A 26,006-nucleotide genomic window follows, 5' to 3' on the forward strand; every position below is an offset into this window, starting at 1 on the left:
ACAGTAGCTTTTCAACATGTCCTTATCCATGCTTATCCAAGTTATCACAGAGGACTAAGTGGATTAATCCTGTTCTTTCTGAGAAGAACCTGCCACTCTAAACAGAACATGAAAATAAGGTAGAAGGGACTGAGAAGGAATAGAATATATTTCAAGTATATGGCCTTGAAATAGAAGATGGAATCACCTTTAAAGTGACATTGCTCAAAGCATCCACATTTGACTATACAGTAAAACACCTGAAATCTAAACCAAGGTCATTGGATTCTGTGCTTGAAATGATAATGGAGGACACGAATTTCCATAACTTTTCAAAGTGCTATAAAACGATTACCTCTAAAGCATGGTATTCTCACCTACATTTAATGAACGTTTTCAGTAAAAGAAAAAGAGTGTGTTTGGTGAACCACTCCCTTACCTACACAAATATTCCAGAGATTTCACTGTTAGCTGTAAGAATGAGAATGGTGAACTTAACTTGGTGTTGTCCTATGTGAGTTACCATACCAAAACAGGGACATGGTTTAATGTTGCCACAACTATCTAAAGGAAGGGCCTCAATTCTGAGATTGCCAAGATTTCTAGGTAGTGTTCATGAGAGTCTGGATAGTCCAACAAACAGAAGCTCTGCTCAGAGCATTTTGTTGTAAATCATATTAATGATCAGCCATTGATTTTGATCCCTGCTTACTCCATGACTTTTTTAGTTGATTAAAATGAATGATTCCTTTATAAATTTTAGGGAACTGGGGCCTGAAATAACATGCTTAGAATGGGTTCTTATAGACTGTAAACTTCATGAGAACAGCAATCATTTTATAATGAATTTTGAATTCCTACATTTGACATTCATGTAAATATAATAAATATTTATCAACTTGGAAAAATTTCTCAGTAAGTAGGAAAGGTCAATTATGATAACAGTGCAGGTTATAGGATGTTGTTGAGTAATGTGTATAGCATTTGATTGGGTATTATATTTCTTTATTGATAATTCAGCAAGTACTTAAAATGTGTCATTTGCAGGCTCTAAGTTTTAGCTGATGTGAAAGACACATGAAGTAAAGAAGGTAGACCCAAAACGCATGAAAGATCTGATATGTGTGCTCAGCTTGGAGGTCACAGAGAAGTTCCTTCTAACCCCAAGAGGGAGTTGAGGCAAACTTGTGAGAAGGGGCTTAGCATGACAAAGTAGTTTGTGTGATTGTAGCTCCAGAAGCACAGTATAAGAGAAAGATAATGAAATTACTAAGGAAAATATATATCATGTCTTCAAAGAAATTGTTAACCAGGCTGATATGCTACAGTCACCACCAGGAATTTATTCTGTATCTGTGGGAACAGATAAGCAACATGTAAACATGCACTAGGAAATATAGGGTGGAATCTTGGTGTCAGGAAATAAATGCATGCCTTAAGACAGTAGAGCAAAAATGACCCTGTAAAATACCACTTGTAAAATACATATCTTGTGCTGTCTATGGGCTAGTCACTGATTACATCATGCTATCTTTGGTATCACAGTAATGGTTAATGGTGATCATGGTTTTGGACATGCTACAATATCTATATTTTCAAGTACAAAAGGAATTTCTGTAATGAAAACAATCTGCTGTCTAACCTCTTAAGACTTTATCAATAACTTATAGATTACAATGTAAATGTAAATGCACTAAGGTACATACAATGTATTTGCATGTGTTTTTATTTTGTTTGTATCTCTTCCTGCTCCCATGCTATCCTATTTAAGACACCCATTCATTTCAGCAGGGATGATTTCAGAAATCACTTTATATCCATTACCTCTTTTCCTTTTGCTCTCATTTTCTTGCTTACAAACATTAGATCAGGTATCATTTACCCAGGACAGTTAACAAAAGTTTTCCAGAACAGAGGAGTTTATAATACAGTGCAGTGAAATAGCCAGACATCGATCTAAAGCCTCATTTCCACTTCGTTGTTTGAAAATGAAGTTATGAAATGAAAATGAAGCAAATGAAACTATGACGATGAACAAGTAATTTTATTGCTCAGTTACAAGAATTATAGGTATTTGTTGACATCTTTCAAAGTAAATTTTAATCTTCATTAGGCTCCATAATCTGACACTTATTTGATAGGTCAGTTTTAATTAGCATGGTTTTCATATAATGATGACTCTTGATAAGTTGACTTGAAAGAGAGGAGGCAGATGTATAAGTGGTCGTTGGCATTGAGGACCATGAGTTGCCTCTCTGTTGCTGTTTAGGATAAGGACTGTCATGGGCTGACATATCACTATAGGTAACTGGAAATTTAGAAGGCTCCACCATCAGTCCAGAATAACTGCTCTGTGATGGAGAAACGATGGGGTTCTGAGAAGTAGGCGTAGTTGTAGTAGCAATGTCCTCAAGGTGGCCATTTACTTGAGTGTAGCTGCTATACGAGTGCCAATTAAAAATGCTCACCTGATTTAAAACAGGAGGTTGGTCTACCAAAATCTGTTCTGTTTGTCTAACTGATATTGACGATGGGGAAGGTAAGTCACACGGAGGTAGGGCACTTGTATTAGCGACTCTCTGGCTGGTATAAGGCTTTTGTATGAAAGGCACACTTAAGCTTGTGGAGGCTGAAAATGCACTCTCTCCACTAGTTTCAGGAAGAAAATCAGAGTTATGATCATCTGTGTTGACCCTGGCTTTAACATGCTTCGTCTTGTAATCTCGAACTAATGAAGATATTGGAGACACATTGTTAATCCCAACTCTCCTTTTCATTCTTACTAACAGTTGGGGATAGCCTCTTTTGAAATTTGGATTATAGTAGATATGTAGCTAAAATCAAAGGATAAAATTATTTAATTTCTTTATAAGCCAAGGTAAAACTGACAAATACATTTAAACCATAACAATGTATACCTTTAATGATACCAATTAAATAGCATCAAATGAAACACAGCCATTAGTAGTTTTAACAGCTAACATGTTAGAAACAATTATGTCCCTCAACTAAAAATGATTGGTACATATACAGTAAATACAGTACATACACATACATGCATCTATGTATATGTATATACATATACATAAATAAGTAGCTTCAGGACTTGTATATGATTTCAAGTTGCTAGGAAAGCTTGTTAAATATCAAATATTTTAGCCTCCAGATGTTCTCAACTTCAAAAAATTAAACTTTTTCAACAATTTGCTATCTCAATTTTTAATTCTGTTTTATGAACATGCTTTCTAATTCACATGGTTTAATCTTACATATTGCCAACGAGTGAATATTTTGGAATACCTTGCTCAAAAGAGAGATGTTGTTTTCTTCTTCCAGAAAGTCAGGTAGTGAAGCAGATCTTTGAAAAGTTGGTCGCTTCTTACTAAATCCATATAGGTTAAGCTGCCGAACTAAGCTTTTCATACTATTGGTTTCAAGTACTCTGAAAGGTGCCTTTCTCTCCAAGACTTCTTTCTTGAAGAGTTCTTCATTGATCACTATACAAGTGCCACTCTCATCCCACCAAATAGATTCAAACTGATCACTTTCAACTATTGCCCACAATTTTTGAGGAAATCCAGGTGGAAGAGGTGCATTCACCTCATCTGTTTCAGAGACAGAAAATGTGTAACGTGGCCTTTTTATCACAACTTCCTCATACAAAGCCTGAAAAGCATATTCTTCAACCATAGATCTCAAAACCTTGTCCCCAGTAAGTGTACAATCATACAAAGAAGATCTAATGGAGGTTTCTGAACCAGTTGATTCATCTTTTGGAGGAACATCTTGAATTTCTGAAGAAATATGTGCCATCTTAGATCAATCTTTCTTCAGATACTTTTCTCATTTGTCTGACTTTACACAGTGCAACTTCAAATTCTGCTTGGCTGGCCTACAGAGATAAACTCTCTAGATCATCACAGTGGTTCTGAAAGTCAAAAGCTGTGACATCACAAAATCACTGGTCTCCTAGCAATTGAAGGGTAGCTGTGACATCACAAAGTCACTGGTCTCCTAGCAATTGTTGGGTAGCATTCAACCAGTGTTTACTACAGCATCATGTTAAAATACAGGCTGCTTACAGAAATAGTAACCAAACCATGAAGCCTGCAAAATTTCATTCCTCAAGAATTTTCACACAGAAAAATCACATCAAGAAATCTACCTGGTTTCTGAAATAAAAGTGATTTATCACCCTTCTATACACTTACTTAATATTCAGTACTGGTACCCAACCAAACTTGGGTCTACTGGCTTCTGTGTAATGAAGTCAATCAACTGACTGTGGGTTTCAGTGAAACCATGTGTTTATTGTAGGACCAAGCAGGGTATCCTAGCAGATGGTGCTTCAAAGACTCCCACTCCCCAAATAGTTTCAAGAGAAGTATTTTAATGACATATTGAGGTTGGGCCATGGGGTGTGTAATCGGTTTTGGGGCATTCTACTAATGGTCTGCTACTGAGGACATCGGGAATCAACATAATCAACTGTCTGGTTACAACTACTCTGTGGTATATGCACTTAAATTTCAGTCTGGTGGGGGCTTTAGCATCTCTAAAACTTCACAGGATATTGCTGAGAATGTTATCTATGGCCATTGAGGAGGAACAAAAGATCATTGATTTTGCTAAATCTTTACAATTGTATATTGCTTGATTATTTTCCTTTGTTTCTGGCTTTTCTAGTTTCTTGATTAAAATGAATCTTGGAACACGAGGAGGTCTACAATCTCCTACCTCTCTCTCTATTTTCATAGTTTTCAATCTTAAGAAGGGACTGCTTAGAAAAAGAAAGGAAATTAAGTGTTGGGCTTAGAGCTCAATTATAAATATGACTGAAAATCTCAGATGCAGGTTAAATTTTTTTTTTTCAGGTTGCCCATGTCTTGGAGTGTTTGAGTCAACAAAAAATTTGGCTATTTCCTGTGGAGATGGAGCATGGAGTTGGAAATAATTCTGATATCTAACAGAAATTATTAGATAACAAATTATCTAATAATTAAAAATGTTAGATAACAAATTATCAATGTTTTCTGTTATGCAAACATATCTATTTTATATAGATACATTCATATGTATATATAAGCATATACATTGTCATTAAACCTGGACAGACGTTTGAAAATTGGTCAATATTGATTAAAAGAAATGAGGGGAGTGATATAAAAGATTCCTCATATTTGAGATGCATCCAAGAAAACATATTTTGAAGTATTTCCACACATATATATATATGTATATATACTGAATTCTCCACAATTCAGTTTGTAAAATTTTCTTTCATCACTTTGAACTTCTCGTACCAAATATTTCAAGAGAAATCATTGATGATCAAAATTTCTCTTCCTTCATGCCACAGTGGTTCAGCTTCCTGCCCCCTCCACATCATATCTTTTCTTTCTTGTCCTCCTTTGTATCTTTCTATTTGCCCATTAGAGAAAATCTAACTATCTATATTCAATAACCAAGTACATTTTTGAATCATTTTACTTTTAGGTTTTAATTTTTTTTCCATGCTGTTATACCTAAATGTAATTAAAACCATTGAACTTTTTTAACATACACACACACACATATATGTATATATGTCAAAATGTAATTTTAGGCAACTTTATTTAGGTGGCCAAACACTGTGCTTGCCCCCAAGCAAATTTAACTTAATGAACTGTTTGGGAAGCCCAGTATTACTTAATGATTTTCTAGCTGAATATTTCTGATCCTGTTTCTGAAAGTCTCTTCCTTAATCTAGCTCATCTTCCACTATTCTTTCTGTATTAAGAGATGGGGTTCATACTTCTGAGGACACCTTGAGCCCATAAAATTGCAATTATCTTTTACTTAAAGATACTGTTTTAAGAAAGCTATTGTTATCCTCACAATGGATACAGCTTTAAACATCCAGGTCTAGTAACATAGGGACATGTCTCAGCCACATGCACAGTGGTCAACTAGCTGAATTTGGGATAACAGCTACCCACTTCATGGGTAAAACAGATGCACAGGGCACTGTGCAGAGATCATAATCAGACTCTTCTTGCTAGCTGATCATTGAAATTATATGGTATATACATCAAAATCACTTCTCCACAATTCAGTCTGTAAAATTTTCTTTCATCACTTTGAACTTCTGGTACCAAATATTTCAAGAGAAATCATTGATGATCAAAATTTCTCTTCCTTCATGCCACAGTGGTTCAGCTTCCTGCCCCCTCCACATCATATCTTTTCTTTCTTGTCCTCCTTTGTATTTTTCTATTTGCCCATTAGAGAAAATCTAACTAGATAACATGAACAGACTCAATATATTATGTTAATGGAGAAATATATTATAGGCTGTGTATTTTGTCAGCATTTTACCCAGTTGTCACAGAAGCATGGCACAAATGCTCCAGCAGGAAACTTAAAACCAGCAGTATTATATATAATAAGTAACTATCACCTTAGAGTATGCTTAGAAAATAAGTTCTTATCCAAAACACTGAGGGAAGACAAAGGTACAAGAATACAATAATTGTCAGTGTTGATAGGAAAACATAGGGTTAATAGTACATTTGAATTCTCAGTATTACACAAAGTAAGATCATGGCATCTGGTCCCACTGCTTCATGGGAAATAGAAGTGGAAAAGGCAGAAGCAGTGACCAATGTCCTCTTTTGTGGCTCTAAATTCACTGCAGATGGTGATGGCAGCTATAAAATGAGAAGACAGTTACTTCCTGGAAGAAAACCTCTCACAAATTTAGAAAGCAGGTTAAAAAGTGGAGACATGACTTGACCAATGGAGGCACATAGAGTCACATCCATGGTCTTGCCAGTAAACAGGTACAGATGTGAGAACACCAAACTGCTCTTCTGCGAATGACTTGTGAGTGTCCATTGGATTGCAAGATCAAGCCAGTCAAACATAAAGGAAATCAACTCTGAAGATGCATTAAAATCACAGGCGCCAAAGCTGAGACTCCAAAGCTTTGACCAACTGACCAAAGAACTGACTCACTAGAAAAGACCCTGATTCTAAGAAGCAATGAAATCAGGAGGAGACATGTGTTAGAGAGGAGGAAAAGGTTGTCTACCTTCACCCAATCCATGGACATGATCTCAGGCATAACCTGGAAGATGGTGAGGGGCAGAGACACCTTGTGCACTGCAGTCCAAGGGGTCACAAAGAGTCGGACATTGCTTTTTGGCTGAACAACTACAAGATTTTAATAAAATGGATCTTCCAGTGTCGTGGTGGAGTCTCATAATGTTAGAGGAATAGGAGACACAGTCCACTTTCTCCTACACATATCCATCAAAGGATGTATCACACATGGAACACCTTCCAGAAACCAATTTGTGAAAGATGTTGATGGGCCCTAGAAACTGAGAAAGGAAAAAAAGTCTCTTAAAAACGAGGTAGGACAAAATAAGAGACATAAGGGAGGAAAAGTTTTTAGGGATGGAGACCTGTCTCGGAGAGGGTGTCATAAAGGAGGAGAAATTTTCACAGTATAGAAAACCCTCTCTCATAGGTGTCAGTGGGAGAAGAAACAGAACCAGGGGAAGAAAGAAAACACACACACACACACAGAGATTATGCCAATAAATGCAATTACTAGCCAAGAAGTGGCTCAGATGCTCCACTGTCATCCATGGGGCCTGGGAGGGAGGCCTGGGATGTATCAAACACACTATGATTAGAACCAAGCTTTAGTGCCCTGAGGACAGCTAAGGTGACATAGAAACTTAAACCATGGGAACACTAGAGACAGAAATTTTAGAAAAATCCTTTCCTTCGAGAAGGTTCTAAGGCCACATAGTGAACCATGTCACAATCACAGAACAGAAGACTGTGCACTAGAAAATACAAAAGGAGACCAATCCAGCTTCCATTTAAGACTCTTCTCCCCATGGAGGGAGAGAGGAATTCATATGACTGCCAGAGGCAGAAGGAAATAGGCTACTGGTATCTTGGCCCCAGAGACATCCCCTACCATGCTCTAAGCTGGCTGACAGTTGCTAATGATGAATTCCTGGGTTCATGGACAGTTCACATAGGCCAAGATCATAATAGCCTGGGTTCAGCTACACTGAGGAGACCTGTGGCACACCTGAGACTGTGCCCTCTGGCACAGGAAGTGAATTGAATGGCTGAGACCAGAGAATGGCATAAGATGCATGGCCCAACTGGGACTGTGCCTTGCCCACTACACAGTCACCTGAGAGTTTGGACTTTGGACCTGAGAGTTTGTGCTTGGGAGGAGCACAAAGCACAGAGCCAACCATTGTCAGTTCTCTTGCTGAGCACCTAAGTGCCTGATTGGCTTAGACCTGGGAAATGCAAGAAACACAGGGCCCACTTGGGACAGTGCCCTCATGTAGCAACTGGGAGGCAGAGCAGGGTGGACCCAGAAAGTACATGTCACATTTGTCAGTGGCAAGGTCAATGTGGTTCATCCACCTTGAACAACCCCACATATACCAGTGGTATTTGTTTTCAGTGTCCCACCTCTCACCACCAAAACACTGAGAAAGTAGCGTGAATGAGTGTACCGCACCCTTGTTTCATGTTGAAAGTCAGATATGGAGAGGCTTTCAAATAAAAGAAGGAAATATGAACAAAGAGGTGTAAAACAACACAGAAGTGACAGGTTCAATGGAATAAGTCTGCAATTAATGCCGAGACTGTTCAATTGAGGGACAGCAGCAGCCTCTGACAACAAGAACAATCTTCAACAAGAGACTTATCTGACACTGTACTGACACCACAAAGCATGCAACAACTTCTTTGAATATCTGAGATCGATTTCTATAAGATTTATTTAACTTTTAACAAGTTTCATCCTTTATTATATCCTAAACTCTTATTTCTATTAGCTATAATTCCTTTTCCAAACAAGGAAACAAATAAACCTATTTTTTAAACACTTCTTTTATTTTAAACACTTCTTTTATATATATGAGAATGAATTTGGCCTCCACTTTCTTTATTTACACTATTTATATGAGGCTAAACTTTATTCTCAGTTCTTAACTTTTGCTTTCCAAAAATTGTAATCAGTGTTGTAAATTTAGGAACAAAATCTTTAGGATATGATTTCACTTACATATTTGTTTCCTGAATTGATTTCTCTCTCCTCGTTTAACTCTTCTTTTTTTCCGCCTAGGCACCTCTCTCTCCTTCCTCCCCTTTCTCTGCTGTATGGAACTCTGTGAATCCTTTTGATTCTTTCTGGATGAGGAGAGTTGTGTCACCATTAACCTGGGGTTTTATCTTCTGTATTGTGTGGATGTGGATTTTTGATGCTACTCTAACCTGGGGACAGAGGACTTTGATTCCAGAACTGTAGATCAACATTGAACTCCTTACCTCAAGGAACATTAAAGGAGAAACACACATCCCAGAGTTTCCATGTCTACATGGAAAGCAATCTCCACACTTGAGGAAGCAAGTCCAGTACAAGAGAACCCACAGCTATTCTCCAACAAAACAAGAAAACAGCAGAGAATATTATAAAGGGTGGGGTGGGGTGCACAAAGCCATACAAAACTCACAAACACCCCAAAGGACATTGCTGGACAATTCATTTCATTCTAGAGAGAAGAGATACAGATCTGCCTGCCAGTGCACAGGCACAAAGTCCCCAAAGCATTAACCTTGACAAGTCACTGGTCTAATCCCATCCACAAAATGCAGGTTCCACAACACAGTGGAGACATAACCCTCTAGCCTGCAGAAAAGGGACCCAAACCATAGCAATCTTAACCAATGAAAAGGGAGAGAAATTTGCAACTGGTGAAGGTATTATGAAGACAAACAAACAAACAAATACACACACTAAAACAAACAAAGGAAGCAGAGACAGGAAGTTTTCCAGAAAAATAATTCAGAATACTGAGAGTAAAGGCAAAAATCTTGAAAGCTAAATAGAGTTACCAGTAAATACACTGGAGGCCCAAACTGAGGAGAGATAACATGCTTGTCATGGATCTAAAAGAAATAAAGAAGAGTCAAGCAGTAATAACCAATGCAATTATTGAGATTAACAACACGCTGGAAGGAACCAACAGTAGAATAACTGAGATAGAGAAATAACTAATTAGGTGGAGGTAGAAAGGAGGAAATAGACGAAACAGTGGGGTGTGCAAAACAAACAAACAAACAAAGTAAAACAGGAAAAGCTCTGATTGGAGCAAAGATAAATGTCCCACTGTGAGAAACATAGATGTCTAGATGGAGAACAGCAAAACAAAAAGGGGTTCGGTACATGGAAAATTATTGAGGAAGCAAAAGTTGAAATCACTCTTAAATGAGTCAAGACACAAAAATTGGGACCAGACATGGAAAAATTGACCAGTTAAAAACTGGCAAAGGAGAGTGACAAAGGTCCATATTGTCACTCTGCTTATGTGAATCAACTGCAGAGTATGCTATTAAAATACCAGGTGACTGAATCACAAGCTGCAGCAAGGTTGTTTGGAGAAACATCAACAACCTCAGATATGTAGATGGTAGCACTGAAAATAATATAGAGTGAAGAGGAAATAAAGAGCCTTTAGATGAGGGTGAATGAGAAGGGTGAAAAACCGTACTGAAAACTTGACATTCATAAGATAAGGGAATCTGGTCCCATCACTACTCGGCAAATAGAACAGGTAAACATGTGCAAACAGTGACAGGCTGAATTTTCTTTGGCTCTATAATTACTAAGAATGGTGACTGCAGTCATCAAGTTAAATGTCACTTGCTTCTTGATGTAAGAGCAATGACAAAGCTAGACATTGCATTAAGAAAAAGACACGCCACCTTACAAAATTCTCAGTAAATAAGAATAGTCAATTATGATACAAGTGGAGGCTATGGGATGTGGTTGAGTAATGTATATAGCTTTTGATTGCTAATTTATTTAGCATCTGTTTATTGCTAATTCAGTAAGTATTTAAAGCACATCATTTGGCAGGCACTACGCCTTAGCTGATGTGCAAGATACATAAGGAAACTTGGGTAGACATGAAACACATAGAAGAATTGGGTATCTGTGGTTAACTTGGTAGGAAGGCAGACAGGTTCTTTCCAATCCCAAGCAAGTGTTTAGGAAAAGTTGTGAAATGTGGCTTATTAATGACTGAAAATATTTTGCCTGATTGTAGCTCTAGAAGTTCAGTGAAACAGGTAGATAATGAAGTTACCAAGAGAAACAGATGTCATGTCTTCCAAGAACTGATCACCATGCTGAGATGCTGCATTCAAGCCAAGGTTTTAAGTCTGTCTTTGCAGGAACAGGAAAGCAACATCAAAATATACATTAGGAAATATAGGGTGGTGTCTTGGTGGGAGGAAATAAAGGCATGACATAAGGAGAGCAGAGCAAGAATGACCCTCTATAATGCCTCTCTTCCTTGTGTAAAATTTTCCTTTCAATGTAATGTTGAAAATCTGTTCAATTGAAAGCTTTGTCACTGTGCTGAAATCTTTGACTATGTCATGTTACCATTGGTATACCAGTCATGGTATAATATTGATCATGATTACTCTGTAGATTACATCCATATTTTTAAATAGTAAATAAATTTTTATATTTTTTTAATGAAGACAACTTTTGTCTAACCTCTTAGCTTTCTTTCCAATAACTGACATAATACAATAAAACTGAGAAAGTGCTGAAGTATATACTCTTCATTTTGCTTTTTCTAAATTTGATTTGTATTGGTTCCTTCTCCCTTACGACCCTAACATAGATACCCAGTCAGTTCAGCCTGGATGATTTCAGAAATCATTTAAGTTTCATTGTGCCTTTTAAATTCGTTCACCTTGTCTACTTTGTGAAACAATTCATTGGGTGTAGAGCCTGGTGGGCTGCTGTCTGCGGGGTCGCACAGAGTTGGACACGACTGAAGTGACTTGGCAGCAACTTACGTAGGATGCATGTTGACTGTTTCCTTGAACAGAAGAGTTTATACTAAAGCAGAGTAAAATATTCAGGAACTGAAATATTCATTTTACTCTTTTATTTATTTATTTATTTTTTTTTTTTTTCAGTGGGTTTTGTCATACATTGACATGAATCAGCAATAGATTTACGTGTATTCCCCATCCCGATCCCCCCTCTCACCTCCCTCTCCACCCGATTCCTCTGGGTCTTCCCAGTGCACCAGGCCTGAGCACTTGTCTCATGCATCCCACCTGGGCTGGTGACCTGTTTCACCATAGATAATATACATGCTGTTCTTTCGCAACATCCCACCCTCACCTTCTCCCACAGAGTTCAAAAGTCTGTTCTGTACTTCTGTGTCTCTTTTTCTGTTTTGCATATAGGGTTGTCGTTACCATCTTTCTAAATTCCATATATATGTGTTAGTATGCTGTAATGTTCTTGATCTTGCTGGCTTACTTCACTCTGTATACTTAATTATTTCAAAATAGATATTGGCGCTATGAAGATAAACATGGAACTTTACTCTTCAAATAAGAGAATTGTAGGAATTTGTTGATATCTTCCCAACATTAATTTTAATTTTCAGCATCCTGCATCATCTGACACCTATTTGGTAGATCAGTTGTATTAGGATGATTTTCAAATAATAAAGATGGCTGGTGTGTTGAACTAGAGAGACAGCAATGTATCAGGGATATTTGGCACTGGAAAACATGAATTGCCTGCCTGTTGTAGTTTAGGAAAACGATCTTCATGTGCTGACATATTATTGTATAAACCTGGAAAGGTAGAAGGCTCCACCCTCAGTCCAAAATAACTATTCTGTAATGGAGATACGATGTGGTTCAGAGAAGTAAAAGTAGACATAGCTGCAAAATTTTCCTTGGAACCATTGATTTAGTGCAGCTGCTATGTGAAATCCCTTGACAAATGCTCAACTTAGATTATTGGATGGGGTGGGAGATGGGAGGGTGTTCCAAAAGGGAGGGAATATATGTATATCTATGACTGATTAATTTTGAGTTGTGACAGAATACAGCAAAATTCTGTAAAGCAATTACCCTTTGATTAAAAAAGCAACAACAGCAACAGGAGGCTGATGTATCACAATATGCTGCTCTGGTCTAATTGATATTGATGATGGAGAAGAGAAATGATTTCACTTTGGGCCACTTGTGTCAGCAATTATGTCGTTGGTAGAATGCTTTTGTAAGAATGGAACACTTAAACTTGTGCAAGCTGAAAATACCTTCTCTTTTCTAGTTCCATCTCTTTTCAGGATGGAAGTCAGAGTTGTAATTATCCACATTACCCCATACTCTAACATGCTTCTTCTTATAATCTCGGAATAATGAAGATACTGTAGAGACACTTTTATTCCCAACTCTTCTTTTTATTCTTACTAAACTTGGGGATTACCTCGTTCAAAATGTGGTATGATGGAATTGCAACTAGTACAAAAGGATTATATATATATATAAATATATATACAAATATATATATATATATATATATTTGTTAACTTTTTCAATGCAGGTAAATCAGAAAAACAGAGAAAAATTGATTTTTTTAATCACAAAAAAGTTAATAAAAGTTAAATAATCCCCCTCCATTAGTAGTTTTAAAAACTTACAAAATAGTAGAAATTTTGCTCCTCAAGTAAAATATGTTGTAAATCTACAGTAAATATCATTTAAATGGCTTCAGGGTTTTTATCTTTTTCCAAGTTTTTTTTTTTTTTTTTTTTTCTTTCAAAATATAATTTAAGTCATCTTTATTAAACTGGCCAAGCAACTGGCACTCCCAAGGGAGGACATCACCAGCTGGTCAACACTGAAATCAGATTGATAATTTCTTTGAAGGCCAAGACAGAGAAGCTATATAGAGTCAGCAAAAACAAGACCAGGAGATGACTGTGTCTCAGATCATGAACTCCTTCCTGCAAAATTCAGATTAAAATTGAAGAAAGTGGGGAAAAACAATAGACCATTTAAGTATGACATAAATCAAATCCCTTATGACTATATAGTGGAAGTGATAAATAGATTTAAGGGACTAGATCTGACAGATAGAATGCCTGAAGGACTATAGACTGAGGTTCATTACATTGTACAGGAGATAGGAATCAAGACTATCCCCAAGAAAAAGAAATGCCAAAAAGCAAAATGGCTGTCTGAATAGGTCTTAGAGATAGCTGTGAAAAGAACAGAAGCAAAAAACAAAGGAGAAAAGGAAAGATATAACCATTTAAATGCAGAGTTCCAAAGACTATCAAGGAGAGATAAGAAAGACTTCCTCAGCAATCAATGCAAAGAAATAGAGGGAAAAAATACAATGGGAAAGACTAGAGATCTCTTCAGGATAATTGCAGATAATGAGGGAACATTTCATGCAAAGATGGGCTCAATAAAGGACAAAAATGGTAGGAACCAAACAGAAGCAGAAGACATTAAGAAGAGGTGGCAAGAATACACAGAAGAACTGTACAGAAAGATCTTCACGACACAAATAATCACGATGATGTGATCACTCACCTAGAGCCAGACATCCTGAAATGTGAAGTCAAGTGGACCTTAGGAAGCATCACTCAAAACAAAGTGAAAAGTTGTTGCTGAATGATCAGACGCAGGATTCTTGGCCTCTGGAGGAGACGAATTCAATCAGGGGCCAGAGACGAGGCTGGATCACTCAGAGCTTTTGTGTAATAAAGTTTTATTAAAGTATAAAGGAGATAGAGAAAGCTTCTGACATAGGCATCAGAAGGGGGCAAAAGTGTACCCCCTTTGCTAGTATTAGCAATGGAGTTATATACACTCCAATGAATCCAAAGAATATCTGGAGGTTGTAAAGACCTCACCAGACCTACTCCCATAATTTACATTTTAAGATAACAGAGTTGGCCAGAAGGTTTAATCCAAAGATTGTCCTCAGGCAGGATACATCCTTGTAAAGACCAGACCTACTCCCATAATTTATGTTTTAAGATAACAGAATTAGCCAGAGGGTTTAATCCAAAGACTGTCCTCAGGCAGGATACATTATTGTTATATAGCCACACACAATCTGTTAATTAAAAGAAAGGAATGTCATAAAGCTTAGAATGGCACCAGATAATTCATCCCTGGCCAGAAAACGATTGACTTGAATCTTGTAGAAGGGCAGATTATCAACAAATAGTTTCATTTACATAGATTAGGGAACGATACCTGAGTAAGTAGGTTGGGCCATTTGGCAGAACCAACTTGAAGATAGAGTCATAGCTTAAGACATTTCCATAACAAAAAGAAATGTATTGGTTAACTCAAGGTTTGAGAGTAGTTAGCTTCAGGTGAAACCAGGCATCATGGCAACACAGCATTTTAAGAGAAACCTCCTTTTAAATTTCTGTAGAGAAGAAAACATATCACTGGTTTGTTTCCTCCTGCCAATTAAGAGAGATAAAAATGTCTGGCACTTGCAGCCTCTTTCGTCCATTTGGAGACCCCCGGCCTTCCTGCCTGTTACCCTCTCAGAAGCTAGTGGAGATGATGAAATTTAAGTTAAGCTACTTCAAATCCTGGAAGATGATGCTGTGAAAGTGATGCACTCAATATGTCAGTAAACCTGCAAAACTCAGCAGTGGCCACAGGGCTGGAAAATGTCAGTTTTCATGCCATTCCCAAAGAAAGGCAATGCAAAAGAATGCTAAAACTACCGTACAATTGCACTCATCTCACACATTAATAAAGTGATGCTAGAAAGTTGTTGTTGTTGTTGTTGTGTGTGTGTGTGTGTGTGTGTGTGTGTGTGTGTTTTAACTAAGACATGACTTGGCCAATAGAGGTCCATAAAGTCACATCGATGGTCTTTCCAAACACATGTAGAGATGTGAGAACTCCAAAGAATTGAAGATTTTGAATTGCTTTGCTGTGGAGGACTTCTGAGAGACCCCTGGATGGCAGGAATATCAAACAAGTGAATGCTAAAGTAATGCTAAAGTAAATCAACTTTGAAGAATCATTGGAAGGACTGTTGCTGAAAATAAAGCTCAGAAGCTATGTCCATCTGAGGAAAACAGCTGACTCATTAGAAAATACCCTGATCTTTAAGCAAATGTTGAAAGCAGGAGGATCAATAGGTGAGAGGGGATGAGACATTTGGATAGCATCAGCGATTCAAAAGATAGGGCCTCGGGAGACTATTTGAGATGGTGAGGGACAGAGAGGTCTGATCTGCTACAGTCCAAGGGTGCACAAAGAGTCAAACATGGCTTAGTGTCTGAAGAACAACATTTCAGTTAATAAATGGGTTTTTCAGGTTGACAGTTGGTCCGTAAAATATCAGAGGAAAAGAAAGGAAAGATCACTCTCACCCCAACAGATTCATCTAAGGATCAACTACATGTGGAAGAACTCACATTAAACAAATTGTGAACACGGTTGACTGACCTAAGATTACCAGAAAGTCAAATATGTCTGCAAAAGGAGGTAGGGCAAAACAAAAACAAAAACACATAAACAGAGATAAAGTATTTAGGGGCTGAGGCAGGTCTTGGAGAGGAAGTTGTAAATGAAGAGAAGCTTGCAGACAATAGTAAACCCTCTCAAATCAGTGACAGTGGAGAACTCTGGGATCGCATATAGCAACATAACCAAGGGAAAGAAAAACAAAAACAGATGTCCCTAACTGTAATTACCAGCAGAGAAAAAGCACAAATACTCCTGTCCACCATCATTGAAGTGGACATGTGAGGGATGCCTGGGCTCTGTCCACTGCCCTATAGTAAATACCCAGTTTTAATGCTCTGAGGACGATCTGACAGAGCTAAAGTGAATTAGCAACCTAAATCATAGGAACACCAGAGACAAAACTGCCAAAAAGGACCTTTCTTGAGAGAAGTCTTTATGGCCACAAGGTGAAAACTGACACATTCACAGAACAAAACACTTCACATTACAAAATATCAAAGGTGTGCAAGCTAGCTGCCATTTATGGCCCTCTCCTCCATAGAGGCAGAGAGAAATGTTTGCATCAGACAGAGGCAGAAGGCAAGAGGCTGGTCTTACATCAGCCCACGAGACCACATCTCCCACCAAGCTCTGAGCAGGCTGCCAGCTGCTAATCATATCTTCCTGGGTGCATGCACAGTTCACATAGGCCAGGGGGCATCAAAGCATGAGTTCAGCACCCCTGCAGAGCCACAGGGAATTCTTGTAAATTGCCCCACTGGCAAAGCTGACAATGAAGGAAATTTTCATGGTTCAAAATAGACTGGAGTTAAAAATCCCCTCCAGGTCTTCCCCACCATTCTATGCAAAACAAAGAACTCTCTCACCTGAAGAATAAAAAGGGACTTTAAGCCTGATTACACCCAGCTCCCAGCTGGTCCAGCCTCTGGCTAATCTTTAATTCCTTGCCCCAGCCATTTAAGAGATAACTACTCTGAACAACCTTGGTGAAGAAAAGGGCCCCTTAAGACAGTAGCTTTCCATATATATGGCTATATATATACTTACTCTTTTCTTGGGTTAGTGCAGCAGCTCAGTAATCCAACTGCTGCCCTCTCCTGCCTCATTAACGGTGACCTATTCCCATACAGAGCTGGTCTCATTCTTTTTCTGAACCTTGCTTTCTCTAACTCCCTTACCCTACAAACAAACTGAGTGGCTGGGACCTGAGAGGTACATAAATGCATGGCCTACCCTGGACAACACCTTGCCTGCCAGCCAGTTTCCTGAGCAGTTTGGGCCTGGAAAGGAAACAAACCATATAGCTATTTGTGTTCAGTGCCCTTGCAGAGCACTTGAGAGCCTGAGTGGCTTAGAACTGGGAAGTTCATGAAATACAGGTTCCAATCTGGACAGTGTCCTGGCGGATCACCCGGGAGCCTCAGCAGGGTGGACCAAGAATGTACATGTCACCAGTGGCAAGCCCACTGTGGTCCATTCACCTTATGCACCCCCATCCACATATCCCACCAGTATTTGTTTTCAGTGTCCTCCCCCTCACCACTGCAACACTGAGCAAGAGAGGTGAAATAAGCCCCTGCTGTCCCCTCATGTTATGGTGTAAGCTAGTCATGTGTAAATTTGTCACGGCAGAGAACTGTAAACTGAAGAAGTAAAAATAAGCAAAGTAGGGTAAAATAGCCCAGAAGTGACAGGCGCAACAAATTGAAATTCTGAAGTCAATGCAGAAACTGTGTAATTCAAGGACACCAATAGCCTTTGGAAACAAGCAGAAGCAGGAAAAGGAGACTAACTGACTCTGATCTGACACAACTAAGCTCACAGCAGCTCTAGATTCCTTGCTGGATTATTCTTTACTGTTTTCATTTGTTTTAAATAAACATTTTTCCTCTTATTATTCCCATTGCTTTCATTGCTATATACTACATTTTAAGTCTGAAAATTTTTGGCTTCTATCTTTTTGCTAGTTTTTATAGTGGTCTAAATTCTATTCTAGGTTATTGTTTTTGCTTTTTGAAACTTTTTTTTTTAAATTAATCAATGTTTATACTTTGAGGAATGTTATCGTTAGAATCTATTTTCATTTATGGATTTAATTCCTGAGTTGATTGTGCTCTCATCTTTTTACTCTCCCTTTTCTCCTCCTAGAAAACTCTATCTTCCTCCTCACTTTGTTCTGCTCTGTAAAACTCTGTGAATCCCTTCGACTGTTTTTGGCTATGCAGAATTGCTTCAACATCAAAATTTGGTTTTATCTTCTGTTCTGTGGATGCAGAATTCTTTATGCTACTGTAACTCAGGATCCAAACCCAGAGGCCACGAAGTCAATTCCAGATCTTGAGATCATTGTTGAACTCCTGACACCAAGGAACATAAGAAGAGAAGAACATTCAAAAGTTTCTATGCCTACATGGAAATCAAGCCCCAAGCTGAAGCCAGCAATTTCAGTGCAAGACAATCCACATCTATTCTCCAGCAAAGCAGAAACACAAAAATTAATATTATAAAATGCACTTCCTGAAGCCATACCAAACCCACAGACACCACAAAGAATATTACAGGCCAATTCATTGCACTTCATAGAGACATAACCCGGCTCCATCTGACACACCACAGCACAAGATCCAATAAGCATTAAGCTTTGACTACTTAGTGGTGCAACCCCACACACAAAGATCTGGTTCCACAGCAGAGTGGAGCCATAACCCTCCAGCCTGCAGAAAGGTGACCCAAATCACAGCAAACTAAACAAAATGAAAAGGGAGAGAAATGTGCAGCTGGTGAACGTTGATGATAAAAACCCACGAAAACAAAGAAAAGAATAGTAAATAGGAAGTTTCCCTAAACAATTATCCAGAATAATGAGGGTAAAGATGACCAAAATCTTGAAATCCAAGTGGAGTTGCCAGTAAATACACTGGAGGCCCAAACGGAGAAGAAATAAGCATGTTTATCATGGATCTAGAAGAAATAAAGAAGAGTCAAGCCATAATAATCAATGCAATAGCTGAGATTAACAACACCCTGGAAGGAATCCACAGTAGAATAACTGAGAGAGAAAAAGAACTAATTAGGTGGAGGTAGAAAGGAGGAAGGAGAAGGCAATGGGACCCCGCTCCAGTACTCTTGCCTGGAAAATCCCATGGATGGAGGAGTCTGGTAGGCTGCAGTCCATGGGGTCTCTAAGACTCGGACACGACTGAGCGACTTCTCTTTCACTTTTCATTTTCACACATTGGAGAAGGAAATGGCAACCTACTCCAGTGTTCTTGCCTGGAGAATCCAAGGGATGGGGGAGCCTGGTGGGCTGCCGTCTATGGGATCACACAGAGTCAGACATGACTGAAGTGACTTAGCAGCAGCAGCAGAAAGGAAGAAGCAAACAAAATATAGTGGGGTGTGGTTAAAAAAAAAAAGAAAAAAGAAAAACAAGAAAAGCTGTGAAAGTTCTCGGACAATATCAAATGCCCTATCATGAGAATACTAGTTGTCCAAATGGAGAAGACCGAAGAAGAAGAAGAGGAAGAAGAAGGGGAAGGGGAAGGAGAAGGGGAAGGAGAAGCGGAAGGAGAAGGAGGGGAAGGGGAAGGGGAAGAAGAAAGATATCAGCTGATCTTCCAATAGAAACTCTTCAGGCCAGTAGAGGATGGTAGCAAATTCTTAAAATGATGAGTGAGCTAAACCTAATGCCAATAAGGATCTCATTCAGATATGAAGGAGAAATCATATGGTTTAAGCAAAAACTGCAAGCATTCATTAACATGAAACTGCTAAACTCTTAATGATGCCGTTAAACTGGGGCACTGAGTTCATATGTCATAAGATTTATAAAACTAGTCAGTGGCCATGAGATAGGAAAAGGTCAGTTTTCATTGCAACACCAAAGGAGGGTAAGATCAAGGAATGTTCAAACTGGTGTGCATTTTTACTCCTTTCACATTCTAGCTAGGTAAAACTCACAATTATTCAGCAGTACACAAACCAAGATGTGAAAGCTAGACTTGGAAACAATAGACGAACCAGAGAACAATTAGGAAACAATGGAATTTCAGAAAATCATTTACTTCTGCTTCAGTGACTCCACTAAAGACTTTGGCTGTGTGGATCACAGTAAACTGGGGACAGTTTATTATGTGTCCACAGACCTTCTTACCTACCACCTGAGAAAAGTATATGCATGTCAAGATACAAGAGTTGGAACAAGACATGGAACAACTGACCAGTTTAAACCTGGGATTGGCGAGTGACAAGACTGCACATTATCACTCTGCTTATGTGAAACATATGTAAACTATACTATTCCAAATGCCAGGTTGGATGAATAATAAGCTGGAATGAAGATTTCTGGGATAAATGTCAACAATCTTAGATATGCAGATGGGGACACTGCAAAAATAGAAAGTGAATAGGAACTAAAGAGTGGCCTTATGAGAATGAATGAGGCGAGTAGAAACCTTGCTGAGAACTCAACATTCAAAAGCCCAACAGCAGGGTGTCTGGTCCCATCATGTCTTGGCAAATAGAAGGGGAAAACGTGGAACCAGTGACAGACTTAATATTCTTCAACTCCAAAATCACTGTGAATGTTGACTGCAAGTATGAAATTAACAGACACTTGCTTCTTGGAGGAAAAGCTATGACAAACCTACACCTTGTATTAAAAAGAAGAGACATGAGTCTATTAACAAAGGCCCCCTCCACCACAAACGCCTATGGTTTATCCAGTAGTCATGTATAGATGTGAAAATTGGAATGTCAAGAAGGCCGAGAGCTGAAGAATTTATACCTTCAAACTGTGATGCTGGGGACAACTCTTAGGGGTCGCTTGGACTGTTTGGAGATCAAGCAAATCAATCCTCAAGGAAACCAACCTTAAATATACTGTTGAAGCATGAAAGCTGAAGCTGAAACTTGAGGATTTTTCCAACCAGACGCCAAGAGCCAACTTTAGAAACACCATGATGCTGGGAAAGATTGAGGACAAGAGGAAAAGGAGGTGACAGAGGATGAGACGGTTGGATGATATCACCAATTCAATGGACATGTGTTTGAGCAAACTGTGGGAAACAATGAAAGAGAGGAAGGCCTAGTGTGGTGCAGTACAGGGAGCCACAAAAGAGTTGGACATGACTGAATGAACAAGAGCAATCAAAATGTCCACAACTACTTCTTAAAATCACTCTAAAATCTATTCAATAAAAGAAATAGCAACAACAAGAACCACAAAACCCAACACATTAAGGTGATATATCAGAAGATGGGATGATGGATTTTTTTTTTTTTAAATCGGCAACTATAAACTGTCAAAGAGGGAAATCTTACAAATGAATAGACTTTCACCATATACTGTAAGGAAGATTTTATGCAAGCAATAAGCAATAGAGTGTCATAGTTACTATACTAATAGTAGACAAAACAGACTTTAAATAAACAATGATATGAAACAAATGACATTAAATATATTCAGTTCAGTCACACAGTCATATCTTATTCTTTGCCACCCCATAGACTTGAAAGGTTGTTGCTGAACCTCAAAAAGAGGCTAGAATACTTGGCCTCTGGAGCAATAGAATCAAATCCGGGGCCAGAGGAGAGGGATGACCACTCAGAGCTTTTATGTAATAAAGTTTTATTAAGCTATAAAGGAGATAGAGAAAGCTTCTGACATAAACATCAGAAGGAGGTAGAAAGAGTACCCCCTTGCAAGTGACAACAGTGGAGTTATATACTCTTCAATGAATCAAAAGAATGTCTGGGCATTGTAAAGACCTCACCAGACCTACTCCCATAATCTACATTTTAAGATAACAGGATTAGCCAGAAGGTTTAATCCAGAGACTCTCTTCAGGCAAGATACAATAGTGTTATACAATCCTAAGGAAAGTAGAGGAAAGAAAAAAAAAGGGGGGTGGGGAGAAAAGTTCATCCTCTACCTCCTTGAGAATTCCGTATCTCTCTCTCCTTGGGGACATCTAAACTACTTATCAGCCTCCCTAGGAAATGACTCTCTCATTCCCCTCTTTTCTTATAGAAGAATTATGTTGCCAAGGGAAAGTGGCATCATTTTCATTCAATGATTACTTCCTGCTGTTTAGGGGCATGACCCCTACATTGTTGAGGCCAAATATTCTCCTAAACCTCATATTGAGGGTCTCTGATTAAAGGGGCCCCAAGTGATAGTTGGAGGAGTCTGTGGCACTTGTAGGGCCTTGGACAACCATTTGTAAATTAAAAGCTTTTAGACGCTTAGAAAACCCCATTATACAGTTACAGGCATAAGGCAAAATAGTCATTAAACCAAGTCAAAATCAAAATGAAAAGTCACATTATGCCCATAGCTACTTCAGTCCATCTGAAGTTTGTTAGATGTCATCAGTTTAACAGGCATTACAGGCAATTGTTGTTGAAGGTGTTTGCAAACTTGGAGAACATCTTTTCCTTGAAATGGAGATGTCCACCATGGGAAGCCTTCCACTTATGGAGAGGGGAGTGCTTCACAGACCCAGCAGTTAGACTGATTGTTGAATTCAGTGTAGGATTGAGCCCAGGACAGGAAGGCATTGTCTTGAAGATCAAAGTGCAGACTCAGGATTTTTGGAGTCAGCAGAAGTAGGCTCACATAGATGATCAGACCCACTGCAAAGTACAAAGTGAGAGCACAGAAAGGAAACACATAAAATGAAGTCATTTCATTCTGGTCAGGGTGCCGACTCTTAACTCGAGTGTGATGTACCCATGAATCAATTTCTGGAACTTTGGCAGCTGTGAGAGAAGAAAGAATAACCTGGTAAGGGCCTTCCCAGAGGGGCTCAAGGGATGACCCTCAAATCCCAATGTTTTTATGAGAACCTTGGTTCCTGGCTCAAATAGAGGCTTGCATGTGTCAGGAGTCATCTCCTGGAGTTCTGTTAATGCCTGTTGAAAAGCTGAGAGCTGAGTTACATAACTAGTTAATCCCAGGGCTTCAGGGTCTATAACAATGTCTTTTCATAAGAAAGACCTCCCATAAAAACATTCAAAGGATGACAGTCCCTCCTTTTTGGGGGTAGTTCGAGCACTCATGAAAGATCTGGGAACGACTTTAATCCAGTTGTCCAGTGTCTCTTCAGTTAATTTGTACAGATGTCTTTTGATAAAATCATTAGCTCTTTCAACCTTTCCTGAGAGTGAGGTCTCTAGGAACAGTGCAAGGGATATTCTATTCCAAGAGCTTTAGACACCCCCTTAGTTGCAGCAGCTGTAAAGGCGGAGCCATTGTTACTCTGAAGGCTCCGGTGGCAGCCCAAACCTGGGGATAATTTCATGGATTAAAATCTCTATTACCTCCGTAGCCTGTTCACTATGATAGGAAAAAGCTTTAATCCATCCAGTAAAAGTATCCATTCAAATTTTATGTAAGAATACCCAAAAGCTTTTGGTATATGAATAAAACAAATTTCCCAGTCCTCTCCAGGATACTTTCCATTTCCTTGTAATCCAGATTTTGCTAGCTTTCAGTCTTTGGGTTATGTTTCTGACAAACTTCACATCTTTTGATAATATTCTTTAAAGTTTTCATTATCTTTTTACCTTCAAAGAAATGAGAAGCCTTCTGGTAAGTACTCTGTGCATCTAATTGTAAACTCTGGTGTAAAGCCTTAAGAAATTTCCATTGTGCATTTTTAGGAATTATTAATCGTCCATCCTTGGACTGTAACCACCCTTTATCAATAATCTTTGCTCCTCTTTTCTCATGTATTTCTAATGCTTCCTCAGTATATTGTTTGTTTGTTTTTTCTGTTCCACAGGACCTGTCCAGATCAAAGACATCTGTACTGAAGGGTTTTCATGCATTGCTGCTTTTCTGGTTTGACAGTCAGCCAACTGATTACCTTCGGCTACATTACTCCCATCTCTGTTTTGCCCTTTGCAATTCATCCTGCTAGTTCTGTAGGAAAACATATAGCAGTTAAAAGCCTCTCAATCTCTCTGAAATGTTTAATAGGTTCTCCTATTGCTGTTTCAAACTGTCTTTATTTCCATATTGCAGCATGAGCTGTAAATTGAAATAAGCATACTTAGAATCAATGTATTTATCTGCTGCCCTTTGCTTAACTCAAGAGCTCGGGTCAGAGCCACAAGCTCCTCTAAGTGAGCATTGCTTCTGTGGGGCAGAGATTTTGCTTCTAAAACCTGTTCAGCAGTTACCACATCATAGCCTGCTTTACACTTTCCATCCCAAACAAAAGAACTGCCATCTCTAAATACTTCCATGTCAGGATTATCTAGTGGGGTATCCTTTAGATCTTCCTGAGATGCATAGTTTAAAGTTAGGAATTGGGAACAGCCATGATCAGCTGTTTCATTTTCCTTTTCAGCAAGAAAAGTGGCAGGATTTAACTTTCCACAAACTTTAAGCTTAGTTACTGGTTCTTCTAACAATAATGACTGATATTTAAGAAGCTGCTGCCCTTCATCAAATACTAGCCTTAGAATTTGAGATTCCACTCATATCATGAGAAGTCAGTAGAGTAAGGTTTCATCCATTGACTACTTTTAAAGCTTCAGGTGCTAATAAAATCATTGCCCCAATTACTCTTAGGTAGTGGGGCCACCTACGATAAATTCTATATAATTCTCTGCTTAGATAAACAATAGGTTGCTGCTGAGGCCCTTGCAGTTGTGTCAAAACCCCCAAGGTCATACCTTTTCTTTCAGCGACAAACAAATTAAATTCTGAGCATGTGGGCAAGCTCAGAGCAGGAGCTTGCAGGAGAGCAGTCTGAAGATCCTTAAAAGCCTCTTGAGTATCTGGATATTAAAGCAGTGTGTCTCTTCGGGTCTGCTGAGTTTCAGCTGTAAGTTTATTTAAAGGCCAGGCAAGATCCCCATAACCTGAAATCTAAATGCGACAGTAGCCTGTGATTTCCAAAATCCTCTCAATTGTCTTAAAGTCGTAGGAAGGGGATGATTTAGTGTAGGTTTAATTCTCTTGGGCCCTTGCTCCTAGGCCTTTTGATATGATTAGGCCCAGATATCTAACAGATTGTTGACAAACCTGAGCCTGTTCTTTTGATGTCCTGGAACTGAAGCCTGCCAGAAAGTTTAAGAAATCTTCTAAAGCTCAGGAACAAGCTTATTCCATCTCAGCACAGAGCAAAACACTATCTGCATATTTTAACACCCCCGCTTCGGAGCTATTAAAGTTTTGTAGATCCCTTGACAAACTTTGTCCAACTAAGTGATGACTGTCATGAAATCCCTGGGGCAAAACTATACAGTTTAACTGAGAAGCTGGCAGCATTAGGCCCTCAAAGGCAAATAGAAATTGACTTTCCTCCATGAAAGCCACTGAGTAGAAGCATCTTTTAAATCAATTACAGAGAAATATTTGGCTCGTTCAGGAATTTCAGACATTAGAGTGTAAGGATTAGGCAATGCGGGGTGTAAAGGAACTATAGCCTCATTTATTTCTTGTAAATCTTGAACTAGTCTGCATTTTATATTTTATTTCTTTATACTCAAATTAGGAGTGTTGCAGGGACTGTTACAGGGAATTAATAGTCCCTGCTCCTTTAAATTTTTGATGATGGGTTTTAACCCTTCCTTAACCTCAGGTTTCAGTGGATACTGCTTCTTATGTGGAAATAAGTGTGGGTCCTTGAGCTTGACAACTACAGGAA

General features: G+C 38.7%; 1 protein-coding gene across 1 annotated transcript; it reads right to left on the reverse strand.

The window, feature by feature from the left end:
* Positions 1 to 2,078: 2,078 nt before the first annotated feature.
* Positions 2,079 to 3,792, reverse strand: LOC133053747 (heat shock transcription factor, Y-linked-like). The gene is made up of 2 exons (XM_061138254.1): positions 3,280 to 3,792; positions 2,079 to 2,813 (listed from the first exon to the last, which is right to left on the reverse strand). The coding sequence occupies exons 1-2, from the start codon at positions 3,790 to 3,792 to the stop codon at positions 2,079 to 2,081; spliced, it is 1,248 nt and encodes a 415-aa protein (XP_060994237.1).
* Positions 3,793 to 26,006: the final 22,214 nt, after the last annotated feature.

This window comes from Dama dama, unplaced genomic scaffold (genome assembly GCF_033118175.1).
Source record: "Dama dama isolate Ldn47 unplaced genomic scaffold, ASM3311817v1 ptg000209l, whole genome shotgun sequence".
Taxonomy (NCBI): domain Eukaryota; kingdom Metazoa; phylum Chordata; class Mammalia; order Artiodactyla; family Cervidae; genus Dama; species Dama dama.